General features: G+C 31.1%; 2 protein-coding genes across 3 annotated transcripts; both read right to left on the reverse strand.

The window, feature by feature from the left end:
- Nucleotides 1–1,092: 1,092 nt before the first annotated feature.
- Nucleotides 1,093–4,044, reverse strand: LOC114194230 (probable serine/threonine-protein kinase PBL7). Its single transcript, XM_028084343.1, has 5 exons — nt 3,453–4,044; nt 2,790–2,980; nt 2,441–2,630; nt 1,970–2,361; nt 1,093–1,675 (listed from the first exon to the last, which is right to left on the reverse strand). The coding sequence occupies exons 1-5, from the start codon at nt 3,550–3,552 to the stop codon at nt 1,409–1,411; spliced, it is 1,140 nt and encodes a 379-aa protein (XP_027940144.1). The 5' UTR covers nt 3,553–4,044; the 3' UTR covers nt 1,093–1,408.
- A 2,794-nt stretch (nt 4,045–6,838) lies between these two features.
- On the reverse strand, nt 6,839–13,012 carry LOC114177379 (WRKY transcription factor 44). Of its 2 annotated transcripts, none has more exons than XM_028062701.1 (7): nt 12,639–13,012; nt 12,452–12,551; nt 8,534–8,793; nt 8,344–8,457; nt 7,526–8,250; nt 7,210–7,368; nt 6,839–7,114 (listed from the first exon to the last, which is right to left on the reverse strand). In XM_028062701.1, exons 3-7 carry the CDS (start codon nt 8,753–8,755, stop codon nt 6,928–6,930), a joined length of 1,407 nt encoding a protein of 468 aa, XP_027918502.1. In that variant the 5' UTR covers nt 8,756–8,793; nt 12,452–12,551; nt 12,639–13,012; the 3' UTR covers nt 6,839–6,927. The 2 variants fall into 2 exon arrangements, with proteins under 2 accessions (XP_027918502.1, XP_027918510.1); XM_028062709.1 differs by having other exon boundaries at nt 7,526–8,247; nt 12,639–13,011.
- Between the last annotated feature and the right edge of the window lie 715 nt (nt 13,013–13,727).

Genomic DNA, 13,727 nt, shown 5'->3' on the forward strand with positions numbered 1-13,727 from the left:
TATATATATATATATATATATATATATATATATATAAACTTCCCATCTAAATCTAAAATACAAATATGAAAAAAGATACAGAAAGAGCAGTGTGGTGAACTAATGGAAATTAGAACGGAAATAATAATAATAATAGTTTCATGATAAATTATGATAATTAATACTTCATGTTTAACGAAAGTATTTTAAGTATAATTTGAAAGTTACAATACGTCATCTATGCTTAAATAAATATGAAGTTTAATTTCTACTATTTGTTACCATTATTTAATTTAAAGTTATGGTTAGCCTGAGAACTTTTTCATGCACGTTGTATGGAAATGTAGTTGACAAATTTGCATTTTTATTTGCACATACTCTGTCAAGTAGATTGGTTCTTTAATTTTTTCATCTGTTATATTTTGTTTAGCTATTCATAATTTATGTAGTAAGCTTAAATCTTCAGTTTATGATATTGTTTCATCTATTTCTTTATATATTTTATTATGAAATTGGCAGTATATGTTTGAGAAGTAAATTATGAACAAGATAAACCATGCGTATCTTTATTTAAATGTAAAACATCCATCCTCTCTTCCCTTCCCAAAGTTGTAACGATTTTCAGTATTTTTTTAAATTATCTCAATTGTTCACATAATATTTGATTTGACAAAGAAAGAAACAAAATCAAAAGCACTAAAATAACCACATTTAAAAATGAAAAACTACTAACATACCGGTGTTTTCTTTTTCATCACAATTTCTTACATTTTTCTTAACTCATGATGTCACTTATCACATTTGTTCTTTTCTCCTTATTTCTTTATAACTCTCTCATGCTTCTCCCTACTCCCTTTAAGTTTCATCCTTTTAATAATGAAAAAATGATTGAGGATGTCAGTTGCAAGGATTCAGCTCGGTTCAAATTGGGCTACGAAAAAGATATTTAATGTTCAATTACGCAACTGAAAAATGCAAAATGCAACTCCCATTAACATGGTTCTGATTGAATTTATATATATATATATATATATATATATATAGATAGATAGATATTACCACAGTTTAATAAACTGTACAACAAGACCAGCATAAGAAGTAAAGTCAGGAAAGTTGTCAAGATAAAAGGCACAGGAATTATGAATCCAGCAATTTGCTCTGAAATAAAATTTTGGACAAGAGGAAAAGGGTGGAGCAACTATCTTAGCTCCAGACATAATAAATGGAAGCAGTTTTGAATACAGAAACCAGAACAGAATCCCAGAATTTTGTTCTTTTTTTGGAACTGTACTATGAACTGAAAGAACACCCCAAGGACAACTGATATTAACATCTATAAACCTATACCTTATAGTTGAGAAGCCCATTAAATAATATACTTGAATTTTTCTCCAGATTTTGTTGTATCCACCAAGCATTGAGCTGCATATCATAGCCCCCTCCTGGTTCTAGGAGGAGTAGCAGGAGCAAGGCGTGAGTTTTGGACTGTGTGTGTATTAGGATCATATTTTTGTGAAGCAAGGTAAGACAAAGCTGTTACAACATCTGCTATAACTGGACGCATGTTAGCCTGCTCCTGAACACACATTGCTGCAACAGCAAGGGCCTGGTATAGTCCTCTTGGAGGGTATTGACCTTGGAGTGTTGGATCAGCCATTTGAGAAAACTTTCTTCTATCCCTAAACAAGGGTCTAGCCTGCAGTTAAACCACAATAGTCCATCCAAAGTTATCACTCAAATAATTAAGGACCAAGGACCAACCCATGTTATGAAAGATTCTAATTTCACCACTATGGAGATGTGCAAAAAACAGTTAAAGAGTATCTGAGATATGCAACTAAAAAGCTTCACAATTTTAAAACAAACATCATCTGAGATATGCTCCGTCACAATTTTGTCCTTAAAAGACACTTCAGACAGTGGAAAGAGAAAAGAGTATTTGAACTGTAGAACTATTGGACGTTGTAGGATAACTGTATGAGTGTCTTACCCATGCAACAAGATTCTGCTCTCCTGCAGATTTTGAATTGTCAATTGCTTTCCTTCCGGTGATTATTTCCAGAAGAACTACACCAAAGCTATAAACATCTGATTTGAGAGTGAGTTGACCAGTCATGGCATATTCTGGAGCACAATATCCATAGGTCCCCATAACTCTTGTTGATACATGAGTGTTCTCCCCAACTGGGCCAAGCTTAGCCAAACCAAAATCAGATAACTTTGGGTGATACCCTTCACCAAGCAAAATGTTTGAGCACTTTAAATCACGGTAGATGACAGGAGGATTAGCCTTGTCGTGTAGATATTCCAATCCCTTGGCTGCACCAGCAGCGATTCTCATTCGCGTGTTCCACTCTAGTCGTTTCTTCCCGAGAGGAATGTCTGCAAATCAAACATATATCATCAATAACAACATGAAGATGATGTTAAAATTAACGAAATGGGGAAACAATACAAATACCATGCAAGTGATCTTCCAAGGATCCTAACGGCATATATTCATAAACTAGAAGCCTTTGATCTCCATCAGCACAATAACCAATAAGGTTCACAAGGTTTGGATGATGAAGCAGACTTAACATCAGCACTTCAACAAGGAATTCCCTATTTCCTTGGAGCCCATTTCGGTCAAGTTGCTTGATGGCAACAACCTATATTCAAATAAAGGATGAAGCTTGTTAAAAACTGCTACACAAAATGTATGCAGAGTTTCATGTCAGCAAAATGAACCTATTGTTGTGGCGATGAAGAACAATGACATAAGGAAGAACCACTCCTATTTTTCATAAACAAACAGAAAACAGATTCACCTGATTAATACTTTCCAAACGCCCTTTATACACTCTACCAAACCCTCCCTCTCCCAAGAGACATTCAGCTCTAAAATTTCTAGTTGCAGATGCCAACTCGCGGAATGAGAATGTCTGTGCTGCAATGTGGTCAGGGTTTCCATTTTTAGATGTATCTTTTGAATTTGTGGATGTATTCCTCTTCAACTTTCCTGCATTCAAGTGTCAAGAAAAATATTCAAGGGGAGAAGCACAAGCTGCAGCAGAGTTAATGTATCCAAGACAGTAAGAAAAAACATTCTTAAACGACTCAACACAGATCAAAATGGTTAGGATATATAACTGAAAACAACATATTACTAGATCGTACGTTTGCAGCTTCCACCCCTCCCACCCTCAAAATCATTTGTTTTGCTATTAAATAGAAAAAGATTGCAATCATTGACAACGTCAAATCCCAGCTACCTATATCCATAAACTCCACACATCAAGAACACCAATCGGGTGTACCAAACACATAAAACGCGCTCCAATTTTATTTTTTGATAACCCCAAGTAAAACAAGAGATAAATTTGTGCAAGAAACTACCTTAATTAAGTGAAAGAACAATTGTCCCCAACAGGGTCTCACTATCATACTTCAATTTTCTCCCTTTTTTTTTCCAATATAGACAAGAAAAGTACCTGGGGTGGCTTTGATCTGACCAACGAGACTGTCCTGAACTTCCATCTTCTCAATCTTGTTCTTAGTGCCTGAATACCCAGAACAGGGAATCCAACCCATGTTTGTTTCCTCTTCAATGGACGCAGCACGGTGATCAGAAAGAAAAAAGAAACCGCAAATCACTCTCTCAGGACCCGACCCGACCCGACACACACAAACACACGGTTCTCGGGCAGCCAACTGCAACAAAAACAACTTAGAAAACAGCCTCTGTTCTTTCTCTCTCTATGTTTACTTTTATCATGTGTCTGTGTCTCGCGTTCTATATTTTTCTGTTTTTATATTTCCCTAGTGTTTTAGTTTGAGCTCATTAATTTATTCATTGCCTTCTCTTTTGGTCGGAAAAACACCATGATTGGTTCAAATGCGCCTCACTGGATCACCTCCAAAATCAACTCCAAAACCAATCTCACATAAAAAAAAAATTATATATGTTTCCCCTTTTTGTCTAAACATAAAATAATTGGTTTGATATTAAGTTAATTTGTGTGATAGCATGTCATGCTCTCCACACACTGCTTAAGATCTACAACAAGAATCTATAAAATTAGATGCTTTGTGCTTTTGTTGGAACAATTCCTACTTACCATTTCAATGAAAAAAGCAATAATGCCCATTTAATTTGAACATGTGATGCAGTTTAAGTCTAACTCAATGATCATAATTTTGGCCGCCCTCACAGTTCAACTTTGGCACACACAACTCAACAAGTGCTAACAGCTGTAGACCTTAATTAAAGACATTCCTATAATTATTACAAAATGGGGTTCATGCCATCACCTAAATTTAGCTTCTTTCTTTTCTTTCATTCTATATCCCTTTTGCTCAATAATGGAAGTAATTCATTGGAGGGAAACAACATTTTCTTTTACCAAATACCCTTTTTTCCCTTTTCAAACCATGTTCAAAAGGAAAATTAAGAGACTAGGCCAAGCCTGGATTCTTCTTTTTCTCCTCTCTCACCTTGCTTTGCTTCATAATTCTCATTACTTCTATGCCAATCATTTTTTTTTCTACTTTATTCTTCTTGTTTCACATTCATTCCATTCACGGAAAAAATAGCGTGGGATAGTTACTGCCACATTTAATTCCCGTAAGAAAATAATGAAAATATTGATAGAGACTTGCTGCTTAAAAAAAAATAAAAAATCTATTACACGGAGACAGCTGGTAGCAAACCCTCTCTATGAGAGTGCCATCTGTTTTTGCAATGCAATCATCATATATACATATGCAACTATTTATGTAAAAAATAACAAAAAATCACAATTATTTATTTTTAAATATTTCTGGTTAATTGTATATCTTGTATTTCTTGGCTGGCTTGTATAAGTAGCTCTAGGAATATACGTTTTGACAAACTTTTTTAATTCATAAAATAAAATAGAAATTTATAAGTTTTACTAAAACTTTTGTAATTTTTCTTTTATGTTTTTATTATTTAATGTATGTATTAGTTAATTTTAACTTATGAATTTATTTTTCTCGTTCAGAAATTTGGTCCTAAGAGGAGAAGAAGACTCTTGACCAAGTTTTGTATGACACTAGAACTGAGGATTTTTTCCTTCAGGTTGAAATGAGTCAAAGTAAATTAAAAACTACAATCTAACTCGCTAAATTTTGACGAGTCGGATTAATTTATGAATCAAAATTTATTTTATCATTCTTATGTAGTTGTTTTTATTATTATTAGTTTATTATTTTATAATATTATTATTATAATAATAATAAGTTATTACTTCTTTAGTTTTATCATTGAGTGGGTATAAGTTATTGTTTTGCATTTATTTTTTTATTTTGCTTTGGTGGATCATGGTTGTAGCAATTGCCATTTTAGGAGTTTAGTTCTAAATTATAGCAATATTTAATTGAGATGAGGACAATGTGTTTTCTAGAGATGGAAATAGTTGGTTCCTCGAGAGAAAGAACATTAATATGGCTTGAAAACAAACATATTTGTACACATAATAACTATGAGAAACACTTTTTTGATGAAAATGCATCAAAACCTTTTCATTCAAGCTTTCCGATCATATAATATCATATGTCAAAATCTTGTCCAACATTTCGTGTGCAGATGAATTAATTTTATCCAACAATGTCATCTAATTGGGTGTTATTTCTTATGTACATGTTCTAAAAAAATTGTTTTTTTTTCTTATCCCAGCAAACTTAAATCTATTTTTATAGAAATCAAACTAAACTAAGATATGATGATAAAAGTTTTGAACGTATACTTGTTTGTTATTTATCAACCTTGTGAAGTTGTAATTAGTATTATCATATATGCTTTATAAATATAAAAAGATTCTTCTTTTTTACTGATAAGCAAAAGTCATAAATCATTCAGGTGCTTTGTATGCAGAAGTTTTTTCTTCTTTTTTCATAAACAAAAAGTCTTTCTTAACTTGTCACTTTTATTATTATGATATTTTATCATAGTCTTTTTTGTAATACGATAATAATAGTTAATGTTATGAATATTTATTTTATATAGTATTTAATTTTGTCTATTTTATAATTCAAAGTGGTAAGGTATGGTAACCTCTTTTTGGGTATGATTATGTAGTCACTCCGAATCATCAACTTTGATACTATTGTTGGATTTATATTTCACATGGTTTGTTTATAATCATTGAGAAATTATGATTTGAGAAATTATGATTTTATATATATGATATTGGTTTTACATATATAATAGATTTGACACTACTTTTATCCAAAATTTTAAACAATGGTATTACGAGTTTTTATTTTTATATAGTATTTAACTTTGTTTATTTTATCAAATGTGAGACTTCTATTCAATAGTATATATAGTGTTCATAAAGTGCTTCATGAAAATAATTTTTCTGCTGTGATGATGACAAATTAAACTTGTTATCGAAACATATTCTTCATCCATTTGTCACCTCTGTTCTATTTTCATGCGTATTCTTTATGGAAGTAATGGTAATTAATCAAAATCACATCAATAATCCAAACTATTTAAGTGAAAAAAAGTTAAGACCATTTGACTGAAGCACGACTTTAATTGTTCTCATCGAGCTCTATTCAGTAACTCATTCTTATGAATCATGGTTTGTCAAGTGGATTTTTTCTTTGGGAACAATATGAAACTGTCATTTTACTTCTTTCATACGTATAGGTGATGACTATTAACATGTATTGAACAAGAAAGTATCACCTAAACTATTACATAAGAAACAAATTTATCTCCATAGCTAGTACTGTGTATAATACAAATTACCAGCACCATCTTTGTCTCAGTAGGTATTGCATTTGAAATTGTCAATATCTCGGTCTTTCTTATCAACTTCAATTATTGTGATCATACTTTAGGATATAACAGTAACGAATTCTCTCAATTATTTCTGATATGCCTGTGGCACTGTCACTGAGTCATACTTGTTAACTAATTGAAGTGTCTATCAATCATGCTTTATCTTTACAAAGAGAAGCCTGTGAGTCTCTTTCAGAGGCCACATTTCCTGTGTTCTTCAGAGGCATTTCATGATTGTGTTTTCCTTCATATGTGGTCACAAATGATCTCGGGTCATCTATTGCTCTCTCCACGTGTTTGCGAACGTTGCACTTTACATTAGTACATCTATAGTAGCTTCTGCAGAACAAAATCATTTGACATGTTCTAAGAAAACATTATGAATTAATCAGAAGTAATTTGCACAAGAACATGAGACAAGTATAATAATAAACCTCGGATATGGATTGCCCTTCACCACCTTCTGCCCGTATTTCCTCCAGCGAAATCCATCTCCAAGTATTTCAGAATCAGTGAAACTTTGCATCACAATCCGCGGCTCTACTAAACCTTCCTCTGATAGTGCTACTTCATTAGATAGATTCTCATTTTTCCTGAACAATGATTTCATATATTACATATCAAGTATGCTTTCATGCATTGATTCATTGCACACATGTTGTGTGGAATTCTCGTATAATAACATAACGATTTATCTGACATGTTATTGCAGACTATGGTTGAATTACAAATTTAGGAAAAGAATTTAACCTTCTTTTACTTCTGGGTTCATCTTCCTGTGCCTCAAACCCCTTGCTTCCTTCCTCACATTCCCCACTTAGACCGCAGGAGTTTTCTGTGCTTCCTCCACCAGCATTAGTTGCACCAATATTCAGACCAGAATCATTAAGCTGTGGAACTTTGACATAATAATCTGAAAGCACAGACAATCCTCCTCCTGTGTTCTCAACTCTACTTTCATTGCCTTCATTCCTCTCGCTCAGACTATTACTCCACATATCTTGAACCATTCCATCAGACAACACCCCCGAACCTTGTGTCCCTGTTGCAGTGTTTCGTTTAGGAAGCTGTGGCTTCGAATGGTTGTGTTCACCTTTGTAAACAATTTCTGCAATCTGCCCATCAAATGACCTTTCAACCTTCTTCTTCACTGGACAATTAGGATGTGTGCACTTGTAATAACTTCTCGGGTACTCACTCCCTTTCACTTGCTTCTGACCATATTTTCTCCAGTTGTATCCATCATAAGAAGGTCGATCACAATTCGCTGAGGATGTTAAAGTCTTCTGGTCTTCCTCTGTGTTCTGCTGCACCATCTTAGTAGCTTCACTGATCTCGTTTATTTCTGCATGCGGGGCAATACTCTGATCAAGATGTGAACTCATGTTGCTTCTAAACTTTTCATTGATCGAATGTTGAAAATTGGCCTCCATCAATTGCCGTGTTTGCTGCTGACCAGTGCTGCAATTTCCCTTCTCCAAAATGAGAGAAAGGTGACAATTTTATACAAAAATTAATCATCAGAATTAACCCTTAAAGTTAAAACACACCATGTATATATTACTAACCATATTTGCCAAAAGAGACACGGTTGTCTTTGACACAAGTTTTGCCGTTGGTTTGTATATGAGGGACTGATTGTTGTCGAGTTTTGGAATCTTGTCAGCTCCAAAAGTATCAGCCTGAAATTGTTAAACAGCAGTTATGTTGGAAGCAACTAGGAAGAAGAGAGTTTTTCCAAGTGAAACAAAAGTTCACCTGAGAAGAATCAAACCCTGCATGGGGGTGATTCAATGCTGCAGGCTTGAACCTCACAGTCTTGGGTCTAATGGCAGAAACTGTAGCTTGAGAAGATGCAATATCAGGAGAAACATTGATTGCACCAGCTAAGAGCTCTGAGAAAGATTTGAAAGTAGAACAAGTAGGTCTTGAAGCAACAGGTTTTGCAATCACCACCCTTTCTGCTTCCTTAATATCCATCTTCAATTGTGTCTCTCTTGTTCACTTTACGTGTGTTTCTGTTTGCAAGAAAAACAAAATCATCACCCTTGTTTCCACAACTGAGTTAGCAGCAATTTCTTCAGAAACAAACTTTGTTTGAAATTATTAGTTTCACGTAACAAAGAAAAGGAAAACGTTGAAGACTATATAGAAGAAAAGCCAAAACTATCTTCCCACCAACCAAAACAAAGATTTATACTTTTAGAACAGTGACAATGGGTTCCACCAAGAAATGAAAAAGTTACATTTAGAGGAATCGAGTCAATTTCATCAAATTGGACCACGTTTTCTGTATTCGTCACGGGAATGCCCATGCATTTATAATCGATCGTTCTCGTGTCGGTGAAAATAAATAAATAAATCAGTTTTTTCAAAACATAAAATGAAATTGTGCATAAACTAAAAATATAAATTTTAAAATTATGTATAAAATAAATTAAGATTCATGCAAGTCCTGTAGTTTATCTGTATTGTTTTTTGCTTCAAGCTAGGTCTTATTTTTATTTTAACTCCTCAACCATCGAAATATAGATGAGCAATGTAGTATCATATGCAGAAAAATTTACACATACACTATTTACTTATTATTTTACGGGAAATGATAGGTTGACACTCACATTTGACCACTTTTTTTACCATCTTAAAATTAACTTGTAACTCAAGACAAATTAATTTGTAATCTATGAAAGTAGTAAAAAAAGTAGTCAAATGTTGGTGTCAACCTATCATTTCTCTTATTTTACCTCTTTTTCATTACAACAACTCACATGTTTTTGTTTGGTCCAAGAAGGCGAGTAAAGAAAGAATAAATAAATAATAAGATATTTTTTATATTTAATAATATAAGAAACGAAATGAAAAGAAAAATTATGATTTATTTTTCTCTTACTTGTATAGAACGTTTTATATATATATATATATATATATATATATATATATATATATATATATACGATATATCCTTAATAATAATATAAAAATCAGAATAGCTTTTTCTATTCGTTGCCCTCTCCTTTTCTTCTCAAATTAGAGAGAAAGTAAAATTCAGGAGTCTTACAGTATTTTTTTTTTATTTCTTTTATGTTATTTAGCAAAATAAACATTTATTTCCTTTTTTTTTTCATTTGTTCCAACTTATTAAATAGGAACAGAGCCTGTACTGCCCTTTTTTAGTGAAAGACTAGAAACCTGATACTTCGGATTCTGAAATGGGTGGTGATACTTGAGATAAGAAAAGACAAAATTTCATTAATTTCATGTCGAAAAGTAATGATATTTTAATTATATTTATTCTATTTTTAATTTAAAATATATATATATATATATATATATATATATATATATATATATATATTATTAAAAAAGAGTGTCAAATGAATATATTTTTAAAAAGAGTGTCTATCAAACATTTTTTCTTTAGTAAGAGTTCAAACTTTTGACAGTTAGATCTATGGTGCGTTCGTTACAAGAAAGAAATAAAGGGATTAGTAGAGGGGAAAAAAGATAAAAAATTGTATGAAATGAATGGAAAGATTATTCTATTAACTTAGAAAGGAATAATTAAAAATATAAATATTTATTATTAATAATTAATTTATTAATATTATATTTTAATGATTTATTATTATTATTATTATTATCAGAATAAAAAGTAAAAGAGATCAGAGAAGTACACTTATAATGAATTGTGACCCATAATTAATTAATCGTAGTGTTCTAAATTGATTATGATGGGATATAATTTATTATGATAATAAAAAGGTTTCTCTCTTATATTTTTAGTAATAATATATATATATATATATATATATATATATTAGTTATTTGTAATTTGTTTTGTAAAAAATTTTATCATTTTGTTGGTTACTTATTTAAAAAATATTTGTGGCTTCTTTTATATTCAACGATTTACATGAATACCTATAAGTAACTTTTAAAATTTTTTAATAAAATTATTAAAAAAATTCTTAAAGAAAAATCAAATAAAAGTTTAATTAAAACAAAAATTGCAACACAAGTTCAAATAAAATTAATATTTTCTCAAAATATTTAAATAAGTTACATCATAGTATATAAAGTTACTTACATTTAATCTTTTTAATATATAACTTTAAATACTTTTCAATTGTTAAGTTTTTTATCATTAACTTTATTTTATCAAATAATTTTTAAAAAGTTACTAAAAACACTTAAGGGATATTGGTGAGAATGATAGTATATTCATACGCATTCATTAAGAAATAATTACGATACAGACACTTATTACTTACAACTATGGTTTAGTAGGGTTTTCTTTCCTATTTTCTTTTAAAAACTAATCAATATAATTTCTTCCATCAAATTTGCAATAATAAATATGTCCCCTGTTGATTCATTAGTAAGTTAACTTTCACAGCATGTTATTCCTTTTTCATACTCCATGTTATTATTGTAACATTATTAGCATTGGTTTGATGAAGTTGACTACATTGACAATTTTTGTTAAAGTGAAATCAAATTGATAATATTAAAACTAATGGGATAAAATTATATATATATATATATATATTAATAAAATAAAAAAGACTATTAAAACTACAAGTACATGTTAAAAATACTCGTTTTGTATCAAATATGAATTTTAACTAAAAAGCTTGAAATTTCCTTTTTACTATAAGCATCCCTAATTCCTTTTAACACTTTTAAAATGTATTGTATGAAAGATGTTTTCACTGACAGTGTTGGCATTTCACTTATTTGTCAAGTCCTTGTCGGTCATAAATCTCCATTTTCGAAACTCACAAAAACTCAAATCTTCATAGCTTTATCTCTATGAGATAGCCATGTGCTAATGTGTGCCAACAAAAATTTACTAGCTTTACATCTTTCCAAACATGTTAAAAGCTTCCCTCTATTTCTATACAGAGAAAACAATGACATGATAAAAGAGAGAAAGAGACTGAGACACATGCACTTTGGTAGATTTTTAGAAAAGGGAAACATTACCTGTAAGAATATACTATCTTTGATTTAGTTAAAGAAAAATTAAAGTGACTTTCCAAAATATAATTTTATTTATCTATTTTCTTCCATCTTGAACAAACAAAAAGAGCGAAAGTGTTTCTCTTTTTTCGATTTTAAGCGAGAGCTTTTCAACTTTTCCAGACTCCATTTTCGTTTCGTTTTCACCTAAAAGTTTCACGCCTGTGCAGAAGGAGGATAAAGTAACACTAATTTCAATCAATCTTTATGTATTGAATTTTTTAAATTTTAAAAAGTTGATAAAAATTAACAGTATATGATAAATAAAAGCAAAAAGGTATGTAATTTTTTACTGTCTAATGAAAAAAAAATAAAAACTGAATATGTGTATAACATATATAGTAAGAGGAGTCTGTGTAAATCAGTCATGTAATATCTTGATCTATGAAACCCAGAAAAATCTGAGAAAACCAGATCTTGTAGAATTTTATATACTCTGCGTTTTTAATGTAAAGAATGACTTTTGAAAAGTCCCAAATCATGGTTAGTTTATGCCAAGTTTTGCCTAAGATTTCAAAAGGAAAGAAAAAAAAACAAAGAAACTGATTGTATCTTCCTTCTTGTTTGTATCCTTTCTTTTCATTCCTTTGTGTTTGTGTTAAGGGGTTTAGTGGTATCACTAGAAAACAAAGAAGAAAAGAGTAGAAAACTAACCAGAAAGTGAGAAAAAGCAGCATGCCATAAAAGGATGAGGATTATTTTGGCTCAATTTTCATTTCCAGCTTTATGTATAAAAACCTGAGTTTAACCTTTCCTGCATAAGACTCATAATATTACAACAAAACAAGCCTAATACAAAATGAAAATATCATGAGTTCAACAAAAAACAAAAATACGAAACCTGGGTTTGTTTCACAGCCAAGATTTTCTTCTCTAGATCAAGCAATAAACCAGGAAAAGTAAGGACCTTGAAACAGCTTCTTCTGCGGATCTTGTTCTGAAATCTCAACAGTTCTGATGCATGAATAATGCACACAGAAAGCAGGAGCACAGAGAGAGAGGGAGAGAGGGAGAGAGGAGGGAGTGGTTTTTGATTTGAAAATAAAATTCAGAACCTAACTGCTATGTATGTAATGAAATACACCCTTTTCAAAAATTAACCACACATGTTGTGTTGTGTGGTTCTTAACAGTGAATGTTTAAAAGTATAGTTTTGGTTGTAAAGAAGAAAAAAAAAAGTGAGTATAGTTTACATTGCATTTGCATGCCATATGTTTGTGTTATGTTCATTGCGGAAATATGAATCTTGGGATTGGTGGTTGGCGGTGGAAGCCAACCTCCAACGTTGTACGGACAACTAACTGTCTCAGTGTCCCTCTTTGACCATTCGCTACGCGGGTTAATGGTAAATTGGTAACAAACAGATAAAGACAAAAAAAAAAAAAAACAAAGAAAGAAGAGTCAAAGAAACTGTTACAGATATGAGATTAGATCCCACACTGAGTAGTTCAACTCTTCAACTCATACTGTTACCGTTACAGACACTTTGCACGGAAGCATAGAACATATAAGTTAATAATACAACAATCCCAATGTTTTTTTTTTTTTCATCTCATAAACATTCTAGTGTTGGATTCTTTCGTACACTTTCTTTCATCTTGTCCACACTAGATAAATCACATCGTAATATATTATTTACTTAACAATTGTTTTTCGCTAGTTTAAAGTTTTTAATTAGGTTTTCTTTTTTAAAAATATTTATGAATTTTAGTTTCTTCTGTCCAATTTAAGAAAACCGTGACTGCAAAAATAATAGCATGGTAAACGTGTTATACGTTGGTGTATCATTTACATATTGGTGGTAACGTACTCGTTTTTATTATTATTTTTTCTTCAATATAAGTAAATAACTAATTGTTATGACTAAAAAAAATAGATCTTATTGAATATCTGAGAACAATGAGATGATATAATAGTGGAACGAAATAAA

The sequence above is a fragment of the Vigna unguiculata genome, chromosome 1 (assembly GCF_004118075.2).
Source record: "Vigna unguiculata cultivar IT97K-499-35 chromosome 1, ASM411807v1, whole genome shotgun sequence".
Classification (NCBI taxonomy): Eukaryota; Viridiplantae; Streptophyta; class Magnoliopsida; order Fabales; family Fabaceae; genus Vigna; species Vigna unguiculata.

Coding starts and splice junctions, on each gene's coding strand:
- LOC114194230 (XM_028084343.1), bottom strand. CDS start 3,552: ATGGGTTGGATTCCCTGTTCTGGGTATTCAGGCACTAAGAACAAGATT. Junction 2,631..2,789: donor GTTTGGAAAGTATTAATCAG/GTGAATCTGTTT, acceptor ATTTGAATATAG/GTTGTTGCCATCAAGCAACT. Junction 1,676..1,969: donor AGCAGAATCTTGTTGCATGG/GTAAGACACTCA, acceptor GTTTAACTGCAG/GCTAGACCCTTGTTTAGGGA.
- LOC114177379 (XM_028062701.1), bottom strand. CDS start 8,755: ATGGATATTAAGGAAGCAGAAAGGGTGGTGATTGCAAAACCTGTTGCT. Junction 8,458..8,533: donor CAGGGTTTGATTCTTCTCAG/GTGAACTTTTGT, acceptor TAACAATTTCAG/GCTGATACTTTTGGAGCTGA. Junction 8,251..8,343: donor TGTCTCTTTTGGCAAATATG/GTTAGTAATATA, acceptor CTCATTTTGGAG/AAGGGAAATTGCAGCACTGG.